This window comes from Helicoverpa armigera, chromosome 11, assembly GCF_030705265.1.
Source record: "Helicoverpa armigera isolate CAAS_96S chromosome 11, ASM3070526v1, whole genome shotgun sequence".
Classification (NCBI taxonomy): Eukaryota; Metazoa; Arthropoda; class Insecta; order Lepidoptera; family Noctuidae; genus Helicoverpa; species Helicoverpa armigera.
In genome coordinates, this window is record NC_087130.1 from 8,207,388 (window position 1) to 8,219,019 (window position 11,632).

At 37.4% G+C, this 11,632-nt stretch overlaps 4 protein-coding genes across 6 annotated transcripts; 2 read left to right on the forward strand and 2 right to left on the reverse strand.

Moving 5' to 3' along the window:
* Nucleotides 1-268: 268 nt before the first annotated feature.
* Nucleotides 269-3,988, forward strand: LOC110378399 (dynein regulatory complex subunit 3). The gene is made up of 9 exons (XM_021337634.3): nucleotides 269-454; nucleotides 696-1,063; nucleotides 1,172-1,344; nucleotides 1,413-1,622; nucleotides 1,797-1,937; nucleotides 2,104-2,305; nucleotides 2,860-3,045; nucleotides 3,396-3,535; nucleotides 3,821-3,988. Exons 1-9 carry the CDS (start codon nucleotides 355-357, stop codon nucleotides 3,963-3,965), a joined length of 1,665 nt encoding a protein of 554 aa, XP_021193309.1. The 5' UTR covers nucleotides 269-354; the 3' UTR covers nucleotides 3,966-3,988.
* Nucleotides 3,989-4,114: 126 nt separating this feature from the next.
* LOC110378372 (enoyl-CoA delta isomerase 1, mitochondrial) lies at nucleotides 4,115-6,406 on the reverse strand. 2 transcript variants are annotated; one of them, XM_021337596.3, is made up of 4 exons: nucleotides 6,047-6,384; nucleotides 5,275-5,421; nucleotides 4,696-4,908; nucleotides 4,115-4,512 (listed from the first exon to the last, which is right to left on the reverse strand). In XM_021337596.3, the coding sequence occupies exons 1-4, from the start codon at nucleotides 6,272-6,274 to the stop codon at nucleotides 4,243-4,245; spliced, it is 858 nt and encodes a 285-aa protein (XP_021193271.3). In that variant the 5' UTR covers nucleotides 6,275-6,384; the 3' UTR covers nucleotides 4,115-4,242. The 2 variants fall into 2 exon arrangements, with proteins under 2 accessions (XP_021193271.3, XP_049706828.2); XM_049850871.2 differs by lacking the exon at nucleotides 5,275-5,421 and having other exon boundaries at nucleotides 6,047-6,406.
* Nucleotides 6,407-6,730: 324 nt separating this feature from the next.
* LOC110378374 (enoyl-CoA delta isomerase 1, mitochondrial) lies at nucleotides 6,731-9,205 on the reverse strand. Of its 2 annotated transcripts, XM_021337597.3 has the most exons (5): nucleotides 9,020-9,205; nucleotides 8,622-8,856; nucleotides 8,356-8,502; nucleotides 7,514-7,726; nucleotides 6,731-7,237 (listed from the first exon to the last, which is right to left on the reverse strand). In XM_021337597.3, exons 2-5 carry the CDS (start codon nucleotides 8,853-8,855, stop codon nucleotides 6,980-6,982), a joined length of 852 nt encoding a protein of 283 aa, XP_021193272.2. In that variant the 5' UTR covers nucleotide 8,856; nucleotides 9,020-9,205; the 3' UTR covers nucleotides 6,731-6,979. The 2 variants fall into 2 exon arrangements, with proteins under 2 accessions (XP_021193272.2, XP_021193273.2); XM_021337598.3 differs by lacking the exon at nucleotides 9,020-9,205 and having other exon boundaries at nucleotides 8,622-9,009.
* A 675-nt stretch (nucleotides 9,206-9,880) lies between these two features.
* On the forward strand, nucleotides 9,881-11,609 carry LOC110378371 (nuclear envelope phosphatase-regulatory subunit 1). Its single transcript, XM_021337595.3, has 4 exons — nucleotides 9,881-10,077; nucleotides 10,324-10,395; nucleotides 10,879-11,013; nucleotides 11,415-11,609. Exons 1-4 carry the CDS (start codon nucleotides 10,020-10,022, stop codon nucleotides 11,558-11,560), a joined length of 411 nt encoding a protein of 136 aa, XP_021193270.1. The 5' UTR covers nucleotides 9,881-10,019; the 3' UTR covers nucleotides 11,561-11,609.
* The last annotated feature ends 23 nt before the right edge of the window (nucleotides 11,610-11,632 follow it).

An 11,632-nucleotide genomic window follows, 5' to 3' on the forward strand; every position in this document is an offset into this window, starting at 1 on the left:
TAAAATACTCTTGTTTAGTAATTTTCATATCACTGGTTTTTTCTGAACGTTTCATTTAGAATAACGGCGGCAAAATTTAAAGTTCGAAAAATGGTACATAATTAGACCAATTACTGTTTTATTACGACATCAACATAAACTTAGCGCGAACCCTTCGATAAAACCACGTATTAAATTTTTTATACTTATTACATTTAAGGATTCATGCGCAAATGATACATTCATTAATTGGATACTTAGATATTTTTTTTACCGGAACTTTAACTTTGCCTTTGGTTACCATAGCAACATCATAAACAAAAAGTGATTTGTTGTTTATTGCATAAAAATAATTCCCGAATACAAAAATAAACAATGGCTCAAAAACGATCGCTGAACAGTCTTATTATTCACCCCGATGTAGAGCCGGGAGTAATAGATAATGCTATGCTCATACGATGTATTTTAGAATGCGGTAAGTAAATGAAGCATCATGCTATCATGTATGATCCATTTCGTTACTTATGCACCCATCTTCAGATTATCATAAATTTTGTTATTTCTACTAGTCAATCACTTACCCATAATAATCAAACTTCGATAAAGGTTGTGGTATGGCCGCTCACTTTGCTCGAGATTTGGCTACCTAGGGCTCTGCTGTGCCCCCAGATACAAATGGCTTACTCATTAAATTGTCTGAATTATTGTGGATTCAGGTCCAACTGAAGAAGCTGGAAGGCTTTTTGCTGAGGAAGGTGTACATCTAGATGAGGCTGAAGAAGTCAGGCTTGAATTCCAGAAGATTTTGAGAATCGACCACCTGTGGATGCTAAGATCTCTGACAAAGTTATGTTTAGCTCATAACTTAATTGAAAAAATTGAGAACTTAGAACAGCTGACAGGACTAAATGAACTAGACTTGTCTTTCAATAAAATTGAAGTAATAGAAAATTTAGACGCATTGGTCAAATTAGAGGTCCTGACTTTATTTCACAATAAAATAAGGAAATTGGAGAACCTGGATGCTTTGGAGAATCTACTCGTTTTCAGCATTGGTGATAATCAGATAGAAGATTTCAAAGAGGTTGGTGGCACCAATATAACAACTCTTTTATTTTAGTATAATCCATTACATATCGTATTTACAAGAATAAAATATAATTCAGAAACTTTTAACTTCTCTCTTACTCAGATGGCGTACCTCCGAAGATTTCGTAAGTTGCGATCAGTAAGCTTCAAAGGCAACCCATGCTGCGACGATGCTATGGCCTACCAGTTCCTTAGAGCTGCTCTATCTAGGGTCACGTATCTCGATTACAAGATCATTACTGAAGAGGAGAGAGAGGCAGGGAAGGCTATGTTCAGGTAAATAGGAATATTAGACCTATAAGCCGTAAATATTCAGGTCTTGTATAAATCTGAATTAATTACAGGGGTATCATAAGAAAGATGGATGAAGCAGACGAGAAAACGGAACAGGAAAGGATAGCTAAAGAAGAATACGAAGCGAAGGTTACTTTCTACGCGTTGTCCTTCGTGGAGTATCTGAGCGGGCCAGAAATGTTGGAGACCATGTTCCAGAAGGACCCCGATGGCATGATCTTGTTGAGCTTCGGAGGGGAACTTCTTGCCTACTATGAACAGTAAGTACATATTTATTTTGCTATTCCTCTTCTATGTTATACAGTAGCTGATTCACTGAGACAGCAGCGTATAGTGACTTTAGATTCATGAAAAGATTTTGCAAAATATGCAGTAATATCAATGGCTTGACTAGTTTTTAATAAATTGGGGAATCATTGATACTTATTCCACAGGTACAAAGAAAACTACGTAGAGACAATGGCTAACTTGGTCGAATTCGCTCAAGGAGCGTACACCGATAGACAAAAAGAAATCAAATTATTCAAAGACCTTGTGGACAGTGCTTTGGAGGAAAGCGTTGCGAAGAGCAAAAAGTAAGCAAAGTCTTATTTAAATCAGTAGGTAATATTAATGAAACTGCTAGCCTCTCTCCTTTTACGATAGAGTTTTAAAAACCTTCTCGTCTAGCTATGCTTGATATAAATTTTTATTATCTTTAACAAAAACAAAATAGGCAACAATATTTTGTTTTAATAACAGAGTGTTAGAAGAATTTGAAGAAAAGAAAAAGCCAGTGATGGAAAAAGTGAGGGAAATAAGCGACCAGTTTAACTCGAAACTGATAACTCTAGAGCAAATGGAACCTATGCTGTTAGAACTAGGCGAATCCTACCATGAGGTGTTGTACGAACTGTGGAAAAGTCTCATGACCACTGAGATGCAGTTGTTTGAGCAGTGTGAGGTACCTACGTCATTTATAATGGTTTTTACAAAAGTAATGATGGTCCGCAACATCATCCCGATCTCATGTCATGTACGCGCATGTAGTCCAAACTTCTCCCTTACCCCTGTCACCCACATAATAACGGTTTCTGCGCACTTACATACACTCCTTATCTACTACTCTAATCCCATTTTATTTCTCAGGCTTTTTAATTTTTATGGGCTCAGCACTATGTTTTTCATTTTCATTACTCTCTTTTTTATTCATGTACAGTCAACTTCAGGTCAGTGGTAACAGTTTTATAGGAAAATCGTACTTATTACTATTGAGTTAAGGTGCATGACAGTTACCACTGATGTGCGGTCTACTATACTCATTCATACAGACTATCAATTTATGTTACCTACATACTACATATTCTTCATAATACTTAATCAATTATCAAGATTTTGGAAAACTAAATCTATCATAGTAGAGGAGCCGAAAGATTTGGAGAAACTGCCTGTAGCAATTTTTTAGTTCCTCGATTAAGTACAATAATTTCTCAGATTATCAGATCTCTTAAATTCCAGGACTCCCGCGTCCAATTCTCAGTGAACATGACAGAAATGGTGACGAAGCTTCTAGAATCTTCGCGCATGGCATTCGGAGCGTGGCGCGAACACGAGAGTGTATGGTCTACGCGACAGTTCGAGGTGCTGTCCAAGTACCTCGGCAACAAGATCATGCTGGGAGACGCGTCGCCTGAATTGTTTGACGTGAGTACCTAAGAAAGGCGAAGGAGAAACCTTTTTAGCTAGAAAGTATTCATCGTGCCTGTACTATCCTAGGTTTGTGGCGATTTCTAGATGGTTCAATGCTGTCTGTACGGTCTGTTTTTAAGGACCTAGGTTGAAGTTTCTCACGTCATTCGAGTCTTGGATCCATTAACGGTCTTATAAACAAAAGACCAAACAACAATGGATACAAAGTCATTTGTTTCTTAACAATCCCTCTCTAGGTCTTAAAAAATTAGAAGACCTAGTTTTACCTAGTAGACAAAATGTTTCGTGAAGCTCATGTTTGGTCAGCGACGAAATTTTTATCGTCTACTTTTTATTGGCCTTAGGTCATGATGGACAGAGACCTGTTGATGAACCTAGTGGCCGCATCATCAGACAACCACATGCGATTCATTGACGCACGCGAAGACCTCCTCATGACGCGCGCTAACACATGGCGTGATGATCTCGTCAAGGGGACTAATGAGTAAGTACCTATCTTAATCCACATATAATCTTTTTTTAATCTAAGTATAATGCGTTAATGCTGGAATACAGATAATACAGGGCCTGTTAGTAATTGAACATTTCGGAATCCAGTCTTGTCTGGCAAAAGAGGTTTAAAGTCTGAGACAAAGTTAACGAACCTCCTTGCTTAAAAATAATGTTGGTATGTCATTCTTCAGATATGTTATAGCTCGATTTAGAATTATATATCCACAAAGACACGTGGGAGTACGAGAGGCTAAGAATGTGGTTGTTTTTCTTCCAGCAATGAAGTAAAACGCAACCGCGACAGGATTCTGGAGATCAACTATTTCATAGACAATCAGCGCGAGGAGTGGGCTGATATGCACATGGCACTCACTGATACTGTTGACCCTGATACCGTGGCTTTGTTGGGCGATGACTTTTGAGGATTCACGTAAATATACTTTGCATGATGATGAAACGATGTTGGTTTCCTTTCAATTGTTATAAGTTAAATGTTCTGAGATCTTCTCCAGAGAGGACAAACAAATAAATGTAGGTAAGGTAGCCTACCAAAAATATTACACGCCAAGAATTGCTGAGGAATTCGAGTTTTATTATGTGTACAAGAGACATTCGTTATTTCAAAATATTTTACAAAAAAATTGTGTCTCGCAGGAATATAATACCTAAAAACATGTAGGGATAGGTACTGCTTTTTCTTTATGTTGCACTTTTGGCAGCCTTTCTGTTTTTCAAATTTTGAATATACTGATCAACGGTTATTTGAAAAGCGGGGTTTGTTATTTTCTCCACGAGACCCGCCAAATTTTGTTTTCTTGTGTGTTCTATGTACTTGAGGAAATCTTCTCTTATGAATCGTTTAGTAGCAGCCCTGACGTCTGGTGATATATTGTCGTACGATCTAATGAAGGCTTTGCATTTCTCTATTGCGTCATTTTTGTCTGTTGCTACGGCATCAATTAATCCAACCTGGAAAAAATAGGTTCATCAAAGAAAGGGAACTAATAGAGAACTATGAAGAAAAAGCTTGTCATTCAAAACATAGATTGATTTTTCCTGGCATTTTTAAGAATGCCTACTTGTGCCATTTATATGCATTTTGCCTTCATTTGGGATTTGGATACCGATGGATAATGATGAGACTATTCAAACCTCCAAAGCTCTTTCCGCGGGGTACATAAAGGAACTGGTGAGGGCATGTTCCGCATGCCTAGGGCCCATGACCCTCGCCATCAGCTCATATATCCACTTCCCCGGTATGATTCCCACAGCTGTGTCATTCAGCCCTATGGTTGCTTGGCCCGTTGTCATTGCGCGGTATTCGGAAACTAGCGCCAGAATGCAGGCACCGGCTCCGGTGTAACCCTGAAATTATATTAAGGGAAGTAAACCCTCTACCGCATTATGTAGGTAGGTACATAATGTATTATGTAAGAATGCTAGCTGAAAACAAGTCATCGATATTAATCTGGACGAAGTCAAAAGACCCATCTAGAATATGGCAATTATGCTTTTGCTTTTGCCTGAGTTATCTTTGGGGTAGGTACCTACAACCTATAGGTTAAAAGTGTATGTATTATATACCTTAAGGGCATATTCCCAAGACGAATCCCATATACCTACACATATCCCACTGAGAATATCATTGTCTAGAATCCCCAGTCCCCCCAGACACATCAACAAAGATATGCTCCACGAGGTTAATTTCAAGTATTTACTAGGGACACTTACATTGATAGCAATAGTGGTAATCAGGTCTGTTGCAAATAGTTTTTCAGAGGCGTGGAAAATACATTCATTCATCAGAGTCAACCTCTTAACGTCTGGTTTATGAAATTCATTCAAATCCAGACCCGCTGAGAAAACTGTGGGGAATACCTGAAAATATAAATAGAAGGAACTATTGAAAAAACACTTTAGGGTCCCCAACCCTTTGTGATCTTACTCCACCAAAAATGCTATAAGTGTAGATGACGAGACAAACGTGTTTTTTTTTATTAGCCTATGCTGTCCCACTGCTGGGCAAAGGCCTCCCCTAAAGCCTTCCACTTTTCTCTATCCATCTCTGCTTGAGGCCAGTCTGAGAGGAAGCTGTCCAAGTTTTCCCTCCAGCGTTTCCTTGGTCTCCCTCTCGGTCGCCTTCCATCCTCAGGGATCCACTTTGTGGTGATATTGGCCCACTTATCCGGGTGCATTCGACAGATGTGATCAGCCCAATCCCACTTCAACTTTGCAGACTTATTGCCCACATCGAGTATGCCCGTCTTGGACCGGATAATGGTGTTGCGTATCCGGTCGCTAAGCCGTATGTTGAGCAGAATAAAAAAATATGTATTAAAAACATTTTTATGTTGACTCTACGAAGTCGACCCCCACAACCATCGCTATCATAAAGTCGCACCACTTTATCTACAGCTCTCTCATAAAAAGTTTTCACAATCATATCGGACCCATTATCTACTTCTTAAGTCATAAACAATATAGATTAGTTAAACAGACTTACCGAAGTCAAAACCATGCCTTTACACTTTTTCTCTTCAACTTCACATATCGAGTCTCTTATCGCTTGCAATAATTCCACGTTTAAGCTGTTCACTTTCACCCTTTGCATTTGTACTGTTGCTATCCCTTCATCATCCACTGTAATACCCACTAAAGGGTTATTTTGCAACGAAGAAACTTGTCTACAATTAACCACTAGGGCTTTAGGAATTTGTCGCAAATGGAACATCGTCTAACTCTTTCGGCAAGCTATAACGTAAAGAATGAATACAAGATAATTTGTGCGACTAAGATAAAAGATAATTTTTATATTGGTTTTGATAATATTGTTTTTATTTTTGAACTGCAATACCGTTAGAAGTCACTTATCTTTTATTCTGAATTATATAGGTAGAGTGGATGTTATTAGTATCAAGTCGACTAAAGTAATTGACTTCGTTAAAGATGTCAATTCTTTTTGTATGCAAATTATTTCCGATTGTATTTGTTGTAAAACAGTACACTTTATACCTACATTATTTTTAGGGTTCCTACACTCCACAAAATCATAATAATTATTGTCTCTATAAATTCCTATAATTTGTAGAACTAACGAAGGCCACGAATACCCCAAGGTACAGTTTTAGGACAGATGTGTAACAGCGAACTTTTTGAGAGATCTCAAATTATTGAATTAAACACAATATTTAAATTTTATAATTAACAAATTTATTTGTATAATATATTCCACACATCGTACTCTGCACATTTCATTACATTCTAGTACTTGAGGGATAACAAAATGTAAAACAATATATTCATCTAATGAGCACTTAAAAATAGGATTATATAATGAGAAACGGCTTTGCCTTTCATAATTTTTCTTACATGCTTACAAATAAAATACACATATCAAAGCACACAATAATACATCAAAATCTCATGACTGTTACATTTACTTGGATGCCTTTTTCTTTAAAGCTTGTATGTACATTTCTAATGATTGCTGAACTTTAGGGTGACCAACAAACATGAGGAATTCTTGCGTGTCCTGTTTGCGGTTGTCTTCCATCCAGGTGAGAGGTGCTGCCCTGATCTTCTGTTTGGTCATAGAACGCGCTAGAGGAGGGATCTTGTCGAACCTCTTCATGAATTGTTTACATTTGGCGACGGCGTCCGCTTTGTCTGATGCAGTTTCATCGATGAGACCAACCTGTTATACAAGTTTGGTATTTATTTTCACATACAATTTTAAAAGTAAATGTCATACAGCTATTATTAAGTCTTGTTTTAAAAAAGTTTTAATGAAAATATCAAAATCTCCCATCCCAGTAACTCATGGGATGGCTGGGATATCCCGTGGCTGGGACTGGTTTTTGGGAGGTTGAACACTGGTTGATTCATATCTAGCAAAATGCACCTTTGCAATTGTTATCCACTATAATAGTCATTGGTCTATCTATTTATAAGGAGATAATTCAAGCCATACCTTCAGAGCCTCTTCAACAGAGAACATCTTAGCAGTAGTAAGAGCTAACTCCGCCTGCCTCTGCGGGATGGTGTTCGTCATGGTGTGCATGAACCAGGTGGGAGCCACAATACCGAGGGCAGTCTCGTTCAGACCGATGCTGAACTTGCCACTCATCATCACTCGGTATTCACACGACATTGACAGAAGGCATCCACCGGCTGGGGCGTGACCCTGGGATAAAAAAAGGTATGCATTTTATTGTCAAATACCTACTAGTTATTGTTATCAAGTGAATATGCAAAAAGTTTTTGTAAAAAGAACTGTGTCTATTAACAGTATTTATTGGAACTTAATAAACATTTCCTTTTTTAAATTTTGTGAAATTTTTATTTAAAACTGATACAAGCCAGTTTTTAATGAAAACCAGGTTTAATACCAATAATAAAAACTGGCTTGACAACATTTCTGAAAATTAAGAAATCGTTGTTTTGGTTAAAAAATACATATTTTGTTTTAATACTATTTCAGTAATAACTTACATTATTGTATCCTAAGTCAGCATGTCAACATAAAAGATGTAATATGTAAATATTTAAAGAATTGATTATTCAAATTCAATTGCAGTTTATTTTGGGAACTTTGTATAAGACAATTTGAATAAAGCCTGTGATAATCGTCAAATTTTCTGATAAAACAAATGAATTGCTAAACAAATGGTTTTATGTTAGAAGATCTGTAGATAACGTCACCATTAGAAAGTTTAAAAACTAAAAGAAGATCAAAATCATTAGTCATAATGAATAATGTCAAAAATACATACTAATCATTATTTCTAACTAAACTGTTGTAAGGCAACATACATTGATTGCTGCAGCCGTAATGAAGTTGGCTCCAAAGAGTTTGATCCACACTTCTTGCAGGGTATTCCAGAAGGTTTCCACCCTCTTCATGTCAGGTTTGTACATTTCCATGATGTCTAATCCAGCAGAAAACACAGTAGGTGATGCCTGTGAAGATAAATAACATTGAATTGCAGATATTCTTTTTGTTAATGTATAAAGGTTCACATAAATGTCACGAAATTGACTGACTGGTTTACTGGTTAAATTGATATCTTCATACTTACAGATGTCAGCACCATTCCCTTGCATTTGTTTTTAACTACTTCGTCCAGTGCATTGCTCATAGCTTGCAGGAGTTCCAAGTTTAGACTGTTCACTGGCAGTCTTTGCATGGTCACAGTGGCTATTCCTTCATTGTCTACGGCTGTGTCCACCAAGGGGCCGGAGCTGGACATTGCCCTCATAGTGGGCACAAATCTTCTGGTGGCATTGCCAACGATTTGCCTCAGAGGAAACATTCTGAAAATACAGTTATGCTAGGTTTCTGTTTAGTTTCCACGTCAAACTCTTAATACTACTTTGAAAACTAAATCTTTCAATAAAACAGGTTAGTTACTCCCGCCGGCACTTGCAATGTTTTGCCGTAGGAATAAAAATCAACGAGGCTATTTATAATACGTACGTTTTGTATAAAAAGTTAATTTATTTTCACACAGTTCACTTTGTTTGTTGAACTTTGGACCCGGCGATTGTCAATTTTATCTAATCTATGTTAAACTATGTTTAGTTCCAAAGTTCAGTTTACAGTTAATAATACGCGGGCGGGTCTACTAAATGTCCTTGGCCTCAGTGGGTGTGGTTGTCTTGCGAATTATTTTCTTCTAAATTTTGGCTAAAAAAACTAGCAACTAACTCGACTCAGTTGGTCAGTGGTTAGTCAGCTGTAGACTTATTTCTGAATTCTGCAATTTACTTTAACCACAGCGTATACACTAGAACTAAAATGTCTTTATTTGACCCGGATGAGATAGTTCATTAGTTTATTAGAGACAAAGTCCCAAGTCCTAAAAGTACAGTTCGGTACAGTCAGCAAAAAAGTTTTTCGCATCCAGTTTCAACTAAGTGACGAGAGCCGAGAGTGGTCGAGAGTAAGGCGAATACGATACGAGGAGCATGGCGCGAGGCACTTCGGTTTTCTCCGACAACCCTGCCTCGCCATACTGCATCTTCTTCATTGGCTCCGATTAACTTTTCTGAGCACCTCGCCAAGGACTCCGCGAGTAGTGTGGAAGGTCCTTTAGGCACCCTTTGTATGCTATGTAACGCTGCCAACATATTCAACAGCATGAGAAACATGTTATGCTGCATGTCACGTTAAGTATTGCCTAGCTAGCGGCTGGCTGGCAGGATTCGAAGCAAAACAAGAGCGCAATGTTTTAAAATCTCAAAAGACTCGTGTTCATAAAAATAGAATAGCAAAACGTCTCAGTCGATTTACTGTCAAGTTGGTCAAGTTGTCACTTGAAATACCTGCCATTAATGTCAATTGTCAGTGAAATAGAGAGTTCTGTCAATATCAACACAACGATCATACTGATTTCTATATTTTAGATTTATTAAGTTAATAAATAACCGATGAAGAATAGTTATGCTCAATATGTAGAAGGATATAAATCGAATTGATGTTTACTGTTATAACGAGTGAAAACAAGATGTCGTTGGAACAAACGGCTTGCGATGGTACGTGAAGTCTTCGTAGTATTTCACATTTATTTCTTTACGCTAGCACCTGATATTTTGTTGGTTATTCGATATAACTCACATTAATATTGCTAGGTGATTGAGTTTTCCAGTATATACCAATTAAGCCTCGATTTCCAATGTTATTTTGTATTACGATAAAGAGGGTTCAATGACTCTGAGATTATAAGCACTTCTTGAAGAACTTCATTAAGTATCTATAAATGTTGTATTACTGTTATACAGACTTGAAGGCGTTCGAGAGGCGCCTGACGGAAGTCATAGGATGTTTGCAGCCTGCTACAATGAGATGGAGAAGTATGTTTCTGTGTAATTCTTTGGCATCATTCATCAACCCTGGCCTGTGAAACAGTCTTGTCTAGACAACCACAGATTGTTAAGTAGATGTAGTCAATGAAAAATTCCTAATTTAATTTGGTTAAATACTTTATTCAATTTAAGATGCAAGTTCTACTTCATTATGATCATAGCATACTTTTGAATAACTACCTACATAATAAAAAAAAATGTACTGTTCTACTAACATTAGATTACAATTATTAGTAATGAAGCTGTAACTATGATCTGTATTACTATTACAATAAAGACAGCTAGCAATGTGTTTTCTGATCTCTTACATAATTTAGTTTTAATTTGTAAGCTGTTTATCATCATGATAAAGACAAATCTTGTGTAGTCATTGGATGGCTTTAAAAAAATATTTTAACAAGCTTCTTCTTTGTCAAGTGGTTGTTCCAAACTTCTCTATTATTTTTTATATCAATGTTGTACTTGTTTCAGTTTTACTGACAGTGGTGTCTGTATGCACAGCAATAGCAGCATATCATTGGTTGATGGACCCGCTCACGCCAGTCGTCTCTCTCACACAGTCTCTCTGGAATCACCCATTTTTTGCCTTTACATCAACTTTTCTAGGTAAGTTGAAAAATACAGAGATTAATCGTACCAAGTCATAATCATGGTCATTATTATTGCATTACTGTTGCGCAGTTTGAATCACCAGTTTACTCTGAAATTGACCACCCCAATCACGTTTCAGAATCAATAATCAGAATCAATAAGTTTCCTCTGTAACTGGAAATCCATTATGGTTTCACAAACTAGTGATGGTATAGTGAATATTGTGTTTCTGAGTGTTTATTTGCTTATGGTTTTTTTGTCCACCGTGGTCAGTCCAGATGTCCAAAGGGCTCCAAAAGTGCACCTGCTTTTGAAAGTCAGGGCAATGTTGACACCAGCTTCAGGCCCATACTGATTAGCAGAATAGAGATATTGCAGCTGAAATTTTGTTTATAACTCTGTATATTTATTTGCAGTGCTACTATTCATGATGGGTGTGCACAGAAAGGTAGTGGCACCGAGCATCATAACGGCGCGCACGCGGTCCGTGCTGAACGACTTCAACATGTCCTGTGACGACACCGGCAAGCTCATCCTAAAGCCGCGCCCCGCCAACACCTAACACATCAATGTACATATTTTATAAGTTAAGAATAAATTGTTTCATTGTTCTTGAGAGTTTTGACTTGATAAA

Excerpts from the sequence above, each read along its gene's own strand:
- LOC110378371 (XM_021337595.3), top strand. The coding sequence starts at position 10,020 with ATGTTTACTGTTATAACGAGTGAAAACAAGATGTCGTTGGAACAAACG. Across the intron at positions 10,396-10,878 it reads TGCTACAATGAGATGGAGAA|TTTTACTGACAGTGGTGTCT; the intron begins GTATGTTTCTGT and ends TACTTGTTTCAG. Across the intron at positions 11,014-11,414 it reads CTTTACATCAACTTTTCTAG|TGCTACTATTCATGATGGGT; the intron begins GTAAGTTGAAAA and ends ATTTATTTGCAG.
- LOC110378374 (XM_021337597.3), bottom strand. The coding sequence starts at position 8,855 with ATGTTTCCTCTGAGGCAAATCGTTGGCAATGCCACCAGAAGATTTGTG. Across the intron at positions 8,503-8,621 it reads AGGGAATGGTGCTGACATCT|GCATCACCTACTGTGTTTTC; the intron begins GTAAGTATGAAG and ends TTATCTTCACAG. Across the intron at positions 7,727-8,355 it reads TTACGGCTGCAGCAATCAAT|GGTCACGCCCCAGCCGGTGG; the intron begins GTATGTTGCCTT and ends TTTTTATCCCAG.
- LOC110378372 (XM_021337596.3), bottom strand. The coding sequence starts at position 6,274 with ATGTTCCATTTGCGACAAATTCCTAAAGCCCTAGTGGTTAATTGTAGA. Across the intron at positions 5,422-6,046 it reads AAGGCATGGTTTTGACTTCG|GTATTCCCCACAGTTTTCTC; the intron begins GTAAGTCTGTTT and ends TTATATTTTCAG. Across the intron at positions 4,909-5,274 it reads TTACCACTATTGCTATCAAT|GGTTACACCGGAGCCGGTGC; the intron begins GTAAGTGTCCCT and ends ATATAATTTCAG.
- LOC110378399 (XM_021337634.3), top strand. The coding sequence starts at position 355 with ATGGCTCAAAAACGATCGCTGAACAGTCTTATTATTCACCCCGATGTA. Across the intron at positions 2,306-2,859 it reads AGTTGTTTGAGCAGTGTGAG|GACTCCCGCGTCCAATTCTC; the intron begins GTACCTACGTCA and ends CTTAAATTCCAG. Across the intron at positions 3,046-3,395 it reads CGTCGCCTGAATTGTTTGAC|GTCATGATGGACAGAGACCT; the intron begins GTGAGTACCTAA and ends TATTGGCCTTAG.